Raw genomic sequence first — 15,174 nt, forward strand, 5'->3', positions numbered from 1 at the left:
AAAATGCCGACTGTGGATTTGTCATGTAGCCTTAGTTACATTGAGGCAGAATCCTTCTATTCCTAATGTATTCAATGCTTCTTCGTGAAGAAATATTGGATTTTATTGAATGCTTTGTCTGTACCTATGATTTTTTTTTACCTCTTATTCTGTTGATGGGTTGTATTATATTTATTGACTTGTGTATATTATATAATTATATATAAATAACATGATACATTATATATTAATCATATCCCTGGGGCAAATCCAGCTTGATAATGGTGCGTGATCTTTCTGATATGCTGTTGGATTTCCTTTGCTAGTGTTTTAAAGTTTTTTATTGCTGTGACCAAATGCCTGATAACAACAACTTCGAGGGGAGTAAGTTTATTGTGGCTCCTGGTTTTAAAGGCTCAGTCCAAAGTTGGTGCACTCAGTTGCTCTGGGCCCTGGGAGAGGCAGAACTTCAAGATGGAAAGGTGTGGCAGAGGAAAGCGGCTCAGGATGACAACTAGGAAGCAGAATGGGCGAGCACTGCTCACCAAGGACACAATATAAACACATCCCTGCCAATAAACTCCAGGACTATGGTTCCTAAGCCTACATTAGTCCATGGCCTCCACTGTCATTTTGGTTTAGGGAACAAAGTGCCTTTTTTTTTTTTTTTTAAATAATACTAGTTGTTAAAGAACCACATTTGACACAGATAGTTGAGAAAATGTTTTTAGTAGTTTTGGGATCCACATGATTGTAAAAAACCAAACAGTGCTAATGGCCACTTTGGTAAAAACACAGTATTCGAAAGGGATTACATCCTTTGGACAGGTTTTATTCCCAGGATATCGAACCCCTTGGCCATGACAGCAGCTACTGCTTCACACAGCAGCATGCGCCACATGTTCACCTTCAATACTTCTCCTGAGAAGAGAGAAGAGAGACACTGATTAGCTTGTTTTTTATGTAGGAAAAATCAGCTGTGTAGTCTAACTACAACCACCTGTAGACAAACCAAGAAGAAAAAGAACTATAGAGGTCTGCAATAATGAAATGTAGATTTTATATTCTCTTGTACAACTCAATTCTCTTCTAGGATTGATAGTATTTAGGGTCATAGTTGGTTCAGACAATGTATTAATGAACTTTTTTAGAAATTTCACTCAGGCACGATCCTCACAAATGGCTACTTGCCTTAACACTTTAAATATACTTCATTAACCATGGAAAGTGTCAGAGAACCCAAGGTAGGAAAGGATCACCTGTTGTTTTCCAAAGGCAGTTTTCTTGGCCTGAGAGTATAGCTCAGTGGTAGAGTGCTTGCCTAGCAAGTGTGAGGCCCTGGGTTTGATTCCCAGTACTCTACTACATGCTCCACAAACAAAAAAACCTAGAAAGGCAGTTTCAAATACGTTCTTGGCCTCTCTAATACTCCGCTTTTGTTGAGAATGCCCTATTCCCAGGGATCTGTCAACTGTCTTTCTTGAAGTTGTAAGGTTCCACCCACCCGCCAATGCCTGAGTGGAGATGCACTGTTTCTGCTACCATTAGTTCTCATTTTGTCCATTTCTGTATATGGTATGGATTACTCTGCAATTCTTTGTTTATTCATAGAAATCCTCCCTTTTCCCCAAATGGGAAACGCAACCCGGCCCAAGTTCCCTCAGAGCACCCATTCTCCAATATGGACAGAGGACAAGATGCTCACCAGTCTGTCGGTCCTTCTCTACACAGTAGCAGCTATCATAGAACTCTGTGAATGTAGTTGCCAGCTCGTAAATATAATCACAGAGTGTGTGGAGAAATAAGTCATCTAAAATCTTTTGTAAAATCTCAGGGAAGCGTAAAATGCACCGGCCTAGTTTCCACTCCTTCTCATGGTCCAAAATGATCTTGGTCTCCCGAGCAGCTTTGCGGAGCATCTCTTCATCAATATTGGCCAGCCGTGCAATAGACCTGGAATGCCAGACAAACACCACTGATCCATTTTGTCAGGCGCACACATTCTTCTCCACGAGAACCCATGTAATTAATTGCTGATAAGACATGACTGATGTAAATCAGAAATTAAGAGATTCTTATAAAAATAGACAATGCATTTACTCTGGGGCACATCCCTAGTCAAAATAAGCTGGTCTGAAGTGTTTTACAATACTGGAAGGAAATATTCTTTTAGGGGGGCAGGTGACGCCTGTTTGGTATTTAAATCTGCCAGAGTAAATGGGAACAGGCTAAGAGGTTCCATATAACTTGTAATTCTAAAAGGGAACACATTTCCAAAGACACTTGTATATACAAAACATACATTTTGGAGCAACTAAGAATACTTTGTTTGCTTCACAATAAGATTACCTGATTCTAGTGAAGGCATACAACAAGTAAGCAGCTGTGTTCCCTCTGTCATCGAGCATTTTGTCAAAGGAGAAGATGTAGTCATTCAGCCGGTTATGGGAAAGGTCAGCATATTTGATACAACCATAAGTGACAGATGTCTGAGCAGCTTTCAATTCCTCTGCAGTTAAGACCTTTGGGAAAAACAAAAGAGCACTTCTTAGCTTACTGACCAGTGCTTTTGCCTAGATGTCCCATGGGCAGAGTACTGGGGTAGGAAGCATCTAATGGCACACTTATCAATAAACAATGATACTCGTAGAATGACGTGGGCTGATGTGCAAAGATTATAAAAATCGTCTGCTGTGCATAATGAATGTTTCTACTATGAGAAATGTGATTGGAAAATAAGCTATCAACACTTTACATTCAATATATATGAAACCTAAAGCATAAGTTAGTATTTATGGTATGATGTGGATATAAATTATTGATTATAGAAAACTATAGTAAAATAAAACAAGAATTCCAGTGGAAGAAGTAATAGATGGCTAAAAATTTTTAAAATACATTAAGTATTTCTGTTCCGGCCATGATAGATGAGGTTGAGCAGACCAACCATTCACTGGAAGCAACTGTGTGACGTCTAGGTAAATCAACTGTGAAAGTTGTCAAAAACAGGGTTGCTGGTATCAATCCTAACAAATAAGTATGGATGGGAAGTTACAAAGGAAGTGTTGTCCTAAGATTGCTAGACAGCGGCTAGCACAGAAGAATCTGCAACTGCTTGGTGGTGGAACCCTGCTGATTTTATTTAGGAACTGGTTTGATAAGGAGTATTTAGGTAAAAGACTTGTCTTTTTTGGAGTCATTTCTAGCACATGGACACTGTCCTGAGGAGTACCCAAATTTCCATAGCATTTATATTCTGTTAAGATTTCATATTTCCTCTAGTGAGTTTTTTTGGTTCTGTGCACCTAATTTAACATTGATTTACAATTTGTGCCTTAATTTTGGTTACACATGTCTATACGTGATTTGCTAATTAACTTCATGTTTCTCAAAATCTGAGCCAAAATTAACATTCTAAATGGTGAGCTCAGGATGGCTAGTTAAAAGCTGCTGGGGTAGTTACCACATCTATGTGAAGAGAACCTGCTCATGAAGAGGTAAGACCATTTCTGTCACTCTGTAGCTAGGTCATCTATCAGGTGAAAAAGAATCTTGGGCATAGCATGCTTACCAAAGCAAGACACTCTGCCTAAACCCTGAACATTCCCTAAGATCGTTCTTAAAGGATTTTCCCCTAAAAGTATGCAAAAGTCCCCCCACAGGGACTCTAGATGGTGAAACTGTAAGATAGTTCTTAACATAGCTTAAGTCATCTCTTTTCTGATGACTTGTTTATGCTAAAAGGGGCATAAATGAGAGTTTTTCTCACCTGAAAGCTAAGCTGATAAAACAACTGAAAATTCCTAATCTAAAAGGAAAGAGCGAGATCGGTATGTATAGAGTTCCTCAAATTATGCCTCTTAAAACAACCTATACCTTGGTTAGAATCCTGAGCCATAACAAAAGATCTCCAACTTGTATATGAGCCAGGAAAAGCTTGAGGGGGAAGACAGAAGAAACCCTACAGTCTCTCAAAAAACTTTCTAAAAATGGTTCCTGATCATTAGATCAAACAAAATGAAGATAACTTATTAAATTCAAGGTCACTTGGAGGTTTATTATTCCAGCCAGTAAACCCCTAAGCTCATTTCGGGCTGGGGCCTCAGTTCAGCGGTGAAGCATGTGCCTATCATGCAGGATGCCCTGGGCTCCATTCCCCACATGCAAGAGGTAGGGGCAAAGGAGGCTTCTTAAAGCAAACTTTTATGGAAACAATATCTTTACTTGCCTTTCTATGATTAAGCTTAGCCATATGAACAGGTGACCCTAACTTGTCCTATTTGTTAAAAAAAAAATTGGATTAAACTGTTGAAGCCATTTCTCTTGTGAGTCTGAAAGGAACTATTTACATGTAAATTCCCCTAAGAAAACGTATTCAAATTGACAGACTTATGAACACCCAAATAAACTTTAGTAATTAACTCAAATGCCTTTTAGTTCATACGATTTAAGTACATATTCAGTAAATTTGGTAAAATAATGTCTTCAATTGTGGCCATCCAGGCTTGCCTTTGAGTAGGCAAGGCTACCTACCTGCTAGATCCTTGAAGTGCTTTACTTAGTATGCAAATGGATTAAATACAGCCATTTAACTTCTAGGGTATGTTTCTTCTTGGAAAAACATTAAATCTTTAAAAGACTATGCCTAATATCTATTCATAGAATAATCCAGATCTGATCGTTAAAAACGTGAACATAATCACTTTAGTAAATCGAAATGACTGTTTACAAGGTAAAATACTGAAACACCAATTGCTAAATATCAATTCAAAATTAAAGATGATGTATTTTATTCCACATTTAACAAAGTAATTAAAGAAAAGATACATGTTTGGAGTTATATCAAACTGTTGTTACATGGTAAACAATTCCCAACCATTTCTTCCTTGGTCTTCACTAGGTATTATGGTTTAAATAACCTTAAGTTTTGAAAATTCTAGGGGTTGTGGTTTAGTGGTAGAGCACTTGCCATGCATAAGGTACTGGGTTCAATCTTCAGCACCATATAAAAAAGATGTTCTGTCCATATATAACAAACTCATAAAAAATTATTCAAGGTAAATTTATTTAAATTTGAAGTATGTTTATTAAACGACTGTTTTAAATCTAAGGAAGGAAATAAATGGGTAGAAAGGAACTAGTAAGTAGGAGAGAAGCAAAGGAAGTTAAGAATTCTAGGTAGTAGAAAAAAACTTTGTCAAATAAAATTACTGGAAATAGAGGGCAAAACCAAAGGTTTAAGCAGATTGTGAAGGATATGAAGGACTCGTGCAGAGTTTGTGAATGACAAATTTTAAAGAAAATCTCATTAAGTTGGTTATAAAGTTGTTCACAGGTTTTTCTAAAAACATATGAAACAAGGATCTTTAAGAACTCTGTTGCTTTAAATGGAATATTTCTGTACTTGGTAAAGTTGTAGCAGTTTTTGACCTTTTAAATGTTCCTTTAAGATGGGAAACTATTCATACATATTTTTAAAGTTTGAGGACAAGTTGATTGTCTAAGCTGTTCCTGATGTCATCAGGAACAAGGTCACCACCCCCTTGCTAATTTTATTATTTACATTCCTCTCTAACATGATGGACATGGTAACACATTCTTCCACTGCATATATTCAAGTCCCTTTTCATTAGGTTTGCTTGTAGATGATGTACATGGGTTTCTCATAAGGAGAAGCAATTATGATGTAGGAGGTTTTATTTTTCCCTTTGGGCAACTGGCATAGAAAATAAAGCCTTCTGTTTGACAATTTTTTTTTTTTTTGGAGGGGTGTGTTATTGGGAATTGAAATCAAGGGCGATCGACCCCTGAGCCATGCTATTGCTGACACTGGCTTTGAACTCATGATCCTCCTGCCTCAGGCGGGCATCATCACCCCTGGCCCCAGATGTAATCTCAGTGTAGCTTACATTTCTCTACTTGCTAGACATGTTGAACATCTTTTCATATATTGATGGTTCATATTTCTTGAAGGGTGTTTAGTTCCTTTGCCTATTTACTGATGTATCAAGGCCATGTTAAGTTTTTGAAACAAATGGAAACATGATGCACCAAGAGGGAAGTCAATGCTCACAACAAGTGGAGCTCGGATAAACAATCTATCGTTGCATCTCAATGAAAACGACCCAACTAGAAGAAATTAAGATCAGAGGAGAGATAAATGTAATCGAAACTTAAAAAAATACAAAAGATTGAGGGACAAGCTCTTTGTTTTGTCAAAGATGAATTGTAGTTAGAGGGAAGACTTGAATAAATCACACAAAGGCAGGCTCTGGAGAAATACAAAGATTGTTATGAAAAACTATGTCACCAAATATGATAACTTGGAAATAGACACATTTCCTAGATATAGCTTCCCAACAATGAACACAAACTCAAAGATACTTCAAAGTAAGGACACTGAATTTGTAGCCAAGAACTCGATAGCTTCATTGTTAAGAACTGGTATTAGTTGTTTTTATTTCAAGATAAAGAGGAAGACATTCTTCCAAACACATTCTGCAAGGCCTATATTAGCTTGATACCAAAACCTGGTAAGAACACAAGCTACAGACAAATATCCTTGATCACAATTCAAGTTGAACTATTCACGCAAACTACTTGATTTGGGGGGCACATGGTGGACAGAGCAACATTTCGGGGTTTTAGTACTGTAAGATGCTTTGAAGGCAGGAAAGAGTTGACTGAATCATTTGATCAGTGTGGAGACACACCTGTTGCTTAGGGGAAAGGAAAATAACTACAGGTCTTCACACTTTCAGAAACCCAGTATGAGGCCTGCCATGGCAAAAATCCAGTTGTGGGCAAAGGCAAGATGAGAAAGATTACTGTGCGGGGAGCAAAGGCATAAGAGTTAGGAGTTCATCTTGGAGCCGAGTACTAGGAAAGAGGCCCCCTAAGCACAGGCCCGAGGGAACCCCCAATGGTGCCAATCCTAGAGTAAGACACATAGCCCCAGTCCATTAGAACACTATTCTGGCCAGCAACACCCATACCTGGTTGCAGTAGTATCAGGCCCCAAGTGTACCACATTAGTAAGCAGCCCACAGCAGCACTGGCCTTAGTCCTCCCTTCAGTGCTATGCAGAGCTCATCAAGCCATGGACTCAGGGTGGCAATAGTGGTCACAGACATGGGGGTAGCTCCCTCCACAATAATTTGGCCTGACCACAGGCTGTTGACTTTGGCACCAGGAGTCTCTGGGATAGAGGGATGGAGTATCCTTTAGATATTCCCACAGACAATGCTCACTGAGAGGACAACTGTGTAGTTGGACAAACCTGGCTTAGATCCCACTCTATTGCTGAAATAATGACAACATAGCACCGTGGACTTGTGGCAAACCTAGGCATATAGTGCCACCTAGTGCTCAAATAGCAGAACTGTTCTTAAAACAGTTTCTGGGAAGATGGGCACAAATTAGGAAGAACCTCATCCTGTAAGCTCTGGCTGATGTCTCATACTGGGCGAGCATCAAGGACGTTCTGGGGGCCATGGCCTAGTTTATTGTACTAAAAAAGGTACCAAAACCTGATTGGATTAGTAAACACAGTGGGAGGAATTCCTAGATAGAAAAATTTAAAACAGCTCTTTTAAGGGAAACTCAAAAGCTGCAGGAAAAAATCTGATATCATAATAGAAAGATATACACAACCGAAACATAAGTCATAAAACTCACTAGTGAGCTAGTAAGAGTAACTATACAAAATCTGAGTGCTCTACAAAGATGGCCTGTAAAGCCACAGCTTCAGTATGAAGACCAAAACAACTGCTGAGCATGGTGGCCCGTGATTATAATTCCAGCTACCTGGGAGGCAGGAAGATCGCGAGTTCAAAGCCAGTGTCAACAAAGCAAGACGCTAAGCAACTCAGTGAGACCCTGTCTCTAAATAAAACAAAACGGGGGCACTCAACCCGGTACCAAAAATAAAAAGCAGTAATCAAAACAAGATGTTGGTAAAAAACCAGAGACAAAAGCCTAGAAGTAAACCCATACACCTACAACCAACTGATTATTTTTCTTCCTCTTAAGGACTGAACACAGAGCAAGAACACTCAGCCCTTCTAGCTGATTCTTGGCAAAGGTGCTAAGAACATGCAGTGAAGCAAGGACAGTCTTTTCAACAAGTGGTGCTAGAAAAAATTGGTTACCTGCAGAAGAATGCAAACAAATTAAATCAAAACACACTAAAGATCAACCTGAAACTACTGGAAGAAAACATTAGAGAAATACGTTATTGGAATGGACCAGGACCCAAAAGCTTCTGCACAGCAAAGCAAATGAGGCAAACTGTATTTGCAAATCACATCTGAAAAGGGATCAACACCCCAAATAATTCAAACAATAGCAAAACCCCCCTAATACTCCAAAAAGATCTGAATGGACATTTCTCAAAAGATGACATATTAATGGAAAAAAATGTTAACCTTATAGTTCCGATTTACATTTCTGTAGTGTTTATCAACTCAGAATGGTTATTATCAAAAAGACAAATGACTGCCTGGATGTGGGAAAAAAGGGAAACCTAGTACACTAGTGGTAGGCAGGTAAATTAGTACAGCCACTATGAAAATTGGTGGCTTCTCAAAAGACAAAGCAGTAGTGCTGTAGGATACAATAATCCCTCTACTGGGTGTGTACCCAAGCAAATGAAATGGGTATGTGGAAGGAGATACCTGACTCATGTTAATTTCAACACTGTTCACAAAGCCAAATGTGGAAGCAACCTAAGTGTCTATCAACTGATGAATGGGTAAGGAAAATATGGTACATATACACAAGGGAATACTAAGCAGGCATGCATAAAAAGAGAACAAAATCCTGTCATTTGCCATAAAATAGATGAAATGGGAGAACATTCTGTTAAGGGGAATAACTCAGGCATAGAAAGACTAGTACATGTACTCTTGTGGAATCTAAGTTCATCAAGTTCAGAGTGGAATGGCATTGCAACAGGCATGGGTACTTATTCCATGCTGTGCTATTGCAGAGTAATATACAGTATATCTCAAAAAAGTTAGGATTTTGAATGTTTTCACCATAAAGAAATGATATACACACAAACATCACATGGTACCCCAGAGAACAATTTTTAGGCTTTTATGTTATCATTTAAAAAAAAAAAACCCACACAAATAGTTATCTCCTACTCAAACAAAGGTGCCAAAAACATTCATTGGAAAAAAGATAGCTTATTCAACAAATGGTGCTGGGAAAACCACATTAACAAAGTGGATCAAAGGCTTAGGCACTAGAACAGAGACCCTGCACCTACTAGAAGAAAAAGTAGGCCCAAATCTTCTTCATGTCAGCCTAGGATCTGACTCCCTTAAGACCTCTAAAGTGCAAGAAGTAAAATCAATAAATGGGATGGATTCAAACTCAAAAGCTCCTTCTCAGCAAAAACAATGTGAAGAGAGAGCCTACAGCCTGGGGGAAAATCTTTAATGCTTTGTCTAAAGTGCATGTGGTAATCTCAAGGATATATAAAGAACTCAGAAAACCCCCATAAATGTGCTAAGCAAAAGTGTTCATCTGTATCAGACGCAAATCTACTCTTAAGATTTCATCTCACTCCAGTGAGAATGGCAATCATCAAGAATAAAGGCAACAATAAATGGTGAGGATGTGAGGGAAAAGGCACACTCATACATTGCTGGTGGGACTGCAAATTGGTGCAACTACTATGGAAATTCTTCAGAAATGGAACCACCATTTGACCCAGCTATCCCAGTCCATACCCAAAGGACTTAAAATCAGCATACTATAGTGACACAGCCATGTCAATGTTTAGCTACTGTGAATTGAGATGCTATAAACTATGGAACCAACCTAGATGTCCTTCAATAGATGAATGGAGAAAGAAAATATGGATATACACAAGGGAGTTTAAAAAAGAATGAGTAATGGCAATTGCCAGTAAATGGATGGAGTTGGAGAATATGCTAAGTAAAGTAAGCCAACCCCCCCCCCCCACACACACACAAAGGCTGAATGTTTTCTCTGATATGTGGATGCTAACTCACAACGGCAGGGTGAAGAACAGTTACCTTAAATAGAAGGGAGAGGATATGGGGATAGGAAGGATAGTATATTGAAACAGACATTACCACCTTATGTATATGCATCACTGATGTAATTCTACAATATGTACAATGAGAATTGTACTCCATCTATGTATATCAAAGTGCACAAATGCATTCTATCATGTATAACCACTTAAAACAGTTAAAAGGCAGCAGAGCTACGATGTCACATTAACAAAGAAGGAAAAAGCCATGACCTTTGGTAATAGCCAAGAACAATACTTTCACAACAAATGCTCAGTACAATTCATGAATTCATTATGCACTAAAATCTGAGCAATATAAGCCTGGCCTAGTTGGACTGACTCCTTGTAATTTTCCTCAAAAATGGAAAAAACGACAGCGTGGCACACGCCTGTAACCCCAGAGATTCAGAAGGCTGAGGCAGGAGGATGCAAGTTCAAGACCACTCTTGGCAACTTAGTAAGACCCTGTCTCGAAAAACTCAAAGGACTAGGAATGTAGCTCAGAGTTCAATCCCCAGTATCAAAGGAAAAAAATTATATATAATGCACAACATACATTAAACAAAAAAGGCCTTGGATTACCTTGTCTCTCTCTTTTTCTTTCAATTTGTCCATAGACCGTTTGAGTCCTTCTTCCAGAAGGTCTATGAGGCGTACCGTTTCCCCTGACCGTGTTTTAAACTTCTTCCTAAAAAATTTAGAAGTCACAACTTAATGAATTTGAAAATGACCTTTTAATTAGAAATATTCAAACTGAAAGCTTGAGGGGCCCGTTTGAAATCAGTCTCTATGCTAAGGTAACAGTGCCCCACTCCATATGGCAATTAGGGAGGGTGGCAAAAGACAACTGTTTGTACGTGTGTCACCTCCAGCCCCCAGCTCAAAGCACCCTATGGGTTAGCCCTAACAGTGGTCTACCTTCGGTTTCCTAAAAGGAAAAGTAAAAAGATTTAATTTATGCATTTTCCTGGAATACGACATCTTGCTTGGTAGTTTTAACCTTTTAGGAAAATTAGTCAAACACATGTTTGCTTCTAGAATTACTTACATTAGAAAATCCTATACTGGAATCTTACATTTCTCTATATAGTAATTGATCTTATTTAGTGGTTCTTAAACCCAACTGCATTTTTTTTCAACATTTCTTTTTAGTTATACTTGGGTACAATATCTTCATTTTGCTGTGGTGCTGTGAGGATCAAACCCAGTGCCTCACATGTGTAAAGCAAGTGCGGTGCCATAGAGTCACAACCCAACCCAGGGCCCCATTCAGACATACTGAAATTAGAATCTCCCTGGATGGGGCACAAGTAAGTACCGACTAGCAATGATAATGGCAACTGAGAAAACTGAATTTTACCTGTTAAACAGAAGTTTGCATGACATCAAGTACTTTTTTAAAAAGTTCAAGTATAACATACAAAAGCATATTTTTCTATACAACATAAAATAAGAGGCACTATCACATTTGGTACACTTTTACAGCTTGATTTACAAAGGCTCTATTTGCCTTTATCATCTTCATTGATATTTTTCTTTATTCAATTCCCACCCTCAACAACCGGCAATTGAACCCAGGGCCTCACACATGCTGGGTAAAAGTGCTCCTCCACTGAGTTATACCCCCAGCCTGCCAAATCTCCGAAGTGTTCAACAAAATGCTGAGGAAGGCTTCCTACTCTGTCTACTTTGCAACAACTGGTCCCATCCGTTATTCCCTCCTCTCACCTGTCTTCCTTCCATTTTTGTTTGTGACAATTGAATACCAACAAAGCTTTTAAAAACACATATGACAAACACCCACTTTAGAATTTTCAAGTCCCACAGTGGGCCCTGGCATGTATATCTTCCTGTACATAACGTGAAATACCATGTGGAGCAGGTGCTCAAGGAATAGGAGATAAAAAGATAAATTATGTCCTAAATATTAAAACAGAATGAGCATTTTAACATATTTAAAATACAGTGAGCTGCATTTAGCTATTATTTAAATTATAGTATCCTAGCCTTTTTTTTTTTTTTTTTTTTAAATCATGCAGAGAGTAGAAACAAACTGATTTAGGATACCTCGGCCATACATGATAAATGAAATAAATAAATAAATACCACCTAAACATCTACCCGAAAACAGTTCAGGAAATAAGATTCTTTGGTTTAAGCACTCTCAGGACCATAGGATCCAGTGTCTTGATTCCACAAAAATGTCATACAATATTTCCAACAAATTCACTGACTGCTATAAAATCCCTACCAAAATAATATCTGTGGACAAACTAACTTGTCTTTCATATGCTCACATCAGGGCTTTTGACCACTCTCCAGCCAAATCGAGTCACCTCATGTGGTTTTCAAAAGCATTACCACCTGTGTGATGTAATATCTAGGCATTATTAAATATAAGATATCAGTTTTTTTTTTTTTTTTAAAGAGAGTGAGAGACAGAGAGTAAAGAGAATTTTTTTAATATTTATTGTTTAGTTATCGGCGGGCACAACATCTTTGCTTGTATGTGGTGCTGAGGATCGAACCCAGGCCGCACGCATGCCAGGTGAGCGCGCTACCGCTTGAGCCACGTCCCCAGCCCAGATATCAGTTTTTAAGAAGTGCTGTTTAAATGGCAAGTGATCCTAAAATACTACTGAATGTTAAAGTTTTAAAATATGAAAAGTTTTGTGCCTTTGGACTGATGAATATCACATATAAATAAAATACCTAAGTGTATTTACCTTTTTAGAGAGACAAATGTGAAGAATTAAAAAATGATAAGACATTATTAACATGTAGGCTTTGATAACATTTTTGAGATGGCCAAAGAACAAAAGCAGTGAATCAAACCTCTACTGAATCAAGCTTTTACCAAGTGTGTAACTGTGAAGGAAAAGACATTTACAAAATGTCTAGACTGAATTTTTGCATAATTTTTCTGAATTCTGAAAAGGTACCACTATAGATTTTAGAACTTAACAGATTTAAGTCTCGAATTTCCTTTTCAGTTGACTTCATGTATATGTCCCCTTTGAGACTATATCCTCTGGCAGTGATGAGAATATATAGAATGGCTCAGCTGAATTTATCATAATGTACAGACTAAAAAAACTGAATTACCTAATGTTATCAAAAATTAACAACCAGGGCCTCTTCCAGAGAAATTGGTGAATCAGTATATTATTACCATCTTCAGGTTTCCCAGACTTACTTGTCTTCCCCAAGTACCACACCAAATCCAGCATGGGACACTCGAGTTACTTTAGGGTCATACCAACCAATCATCTGAGCAGCAGCAAATATTGCTTGGAAGTGCATAGACTATAAAAAGTAGAAAAAGAGTGTTACCTGCTAGTTTTCTAATAATTTTTTAAAAAAGGGCTTATTAAGGCTTTTATGCCTAGACGATGCCTGTAAAACACAAGTCATTCAAGTTTTGTGGCATGTTATATTAAAAGTGTTTCTTTTACTCATTATGTGAGAAACAGTAAGAGCAAAGCTGTTACCATACTTTCCACAAAGTTTTAAAAGCAAATGAATTAAAGGTAAGTTTACACACAGTAACTTCAATTTTAATTTCAACCACATCCTTATTAAGACCAACTGCTGAGGTTCAAAGACATCACCTTCCATTTTTTAGAGAACACCTGGAAAACTGTTCCTTTTCCCACAATATACTGATGTTCCCGATCTTAGCACTGAACAACTGTAAATATTCCCCAAATACAACCTCACCATATTGTCTACCTCCAGACTGACAATGTAAAAACAGACAAAACTACAAACTTACTTGTCCATTGTCTACCACATAGATAATCATATCTGCTTTTTCCTCAACTAGTCTTTGTTTAATAGCAGCCAGGTCAGATGTATCATAGGTGTAACCTCCATCGGATTTCACTATGGTTAATGGTATGGAGCAACCTGGGACAAACACAATCTTCCTGCCATCATCCACTTGCACAAAGCCTAGGGGAAAAAACAAACAAACGTCACTAATAATGCTAAAAGAGCTCTGAAGGTACTGGAATCTTGGTCATTTTGAGGACTAGCTAGCTAGTCTATGAATATTTTAGAAAATATTTCTTAGCTGCGAAAACCACAAAATTTTTGTCTTATCATGACCTACTAGAAGCCTTGGAAAATGGCTAAGGTCAAGGCTATCTGGGAGTGCAGGGTGCTGTCATAGTACAGGTCAGATAGAGTAGTTTTCTGGACTCACTCTACACTTGGCTCCCAAGCCCTTCATAGGATGTGTAACTGGAACTCACTCGCTGTGCAGGCCAAAGGCATGAAAGTCTCCCAAGCTAGAGCCAGATGCTATTCCTATACAGACATTTTATAATGTGATCAAACAGTTGGATTTAGCTTTTGGAATGAGAAGCAGAAAAAATGTATATTCATGATGAAAAATGCAAGAGTCTTGGTTTTAGGAAGAGACAGGAAAGAACATGATGATAATATCACCTATATTTAAGTGCTACTATGTGCCAAATATGCAAGTCTTAAATTTAACTTTTGCAGCAATAATGCAGTAAATAATTACCCAGGTTTAGTTTCCTAAACTAAGAAAGTATAAAGTAAAATCAGTGGTTTAAAACATAGGCACTGGTATTGTGGCTCAGCGGTAGAGCGCTCGCCTAGCATGGGCAGGACCCGGGTTCGATCCTCAGCACCACATTAAAAAAATAAAGGCTCTGAAGACAAACTGCCTAGGTTTGAATCTGATTCATCATGTATTAACTATGTTACCTTGAGAAGGTCCTAACTTCTCTGTGCCCATTTTCTCATCAATAAAAATCATTAGGGCTAGTGGTAGAGCACTTGCCTAACATGGGCAAGGCCCAGGGTTCAATCCCCAGCAGTAGCAAAAACAAACCCAAAACACACTTATTTTAAAAGTAATGGTTCCAGGCTCTGATTAATAATTACCATTTTCCTATTTAAGGAACCAGCTTTCCTTGGAGATGTGGCTGACTGCAGATCCAGGACAGGAAATCTGTGAATGAGCCTGGAATATTGTACCAGAGCACATCAACTATCAGACTACCATGAGGAAAAACATGAGGGGGGCTACCATTAACTAGGGTAAATTAACTATTACAAAGGACAATTACGGACTGAAAAAATATGTATCTTTTACATATTGTAAAAGCTTC

At 38.2% G+C, this 15,174-nt stretch overlaps 1 protein-coding gene across 1 annotated transcript in view; it reads right to left on the minus strand.

Annotated features, from left to right (window-relative positions):
* Positions 1-689: 689 nt before the first annotated feature.
* Rars1 (arginyl-tRNA synthetase 1) overlaps positions 690-15,174 on the minus strand; it is a 29,752-nt gene continuing 15,267 nt past the window's right edge. Inside the window, exons 10-15 of the mRNA XM_027938710.2 lie at positions 13,806-13,984; positions 13,227-13,336; positions 10,613-10,718; positions 2,329-2,501; positions 1,685-1,932; positions 690-900 (exon numbers count right to left, since the gene is read on the minus strand). Of these exons, the coding sequence (XP_027794511.1) occupies positions 791-900; positions 1,685-1,932; positions 2,329-2,501; positions 10,613-10,718; positions 13,227-13,336; positions 13,806-13,984 (926 nt within the window). The 3' untranslated portion in view covers positions 690-790. The remainder of the gene's footprint in view (positions 901-1,684; positions 1,933-2,328; positions 2,502-10,612; positions 10,719-13,226; positions 13,337-13,805; positions 13,985-15,174) is intronic.

This window comes from Marmota flaviventris, chromosome 5 (genome assembly GCF_047511675.1).
Source record: "Marmota flaviventris isolate mMarFla1 chromosome 5, mMarFla1.hap1, whole genome shotgun sequence".
NCBI lineage: Eukaryota > Metazoa > Chordata > Mammalia > Rodentia > Sciuridae > Marmota > Marmota flaviventris.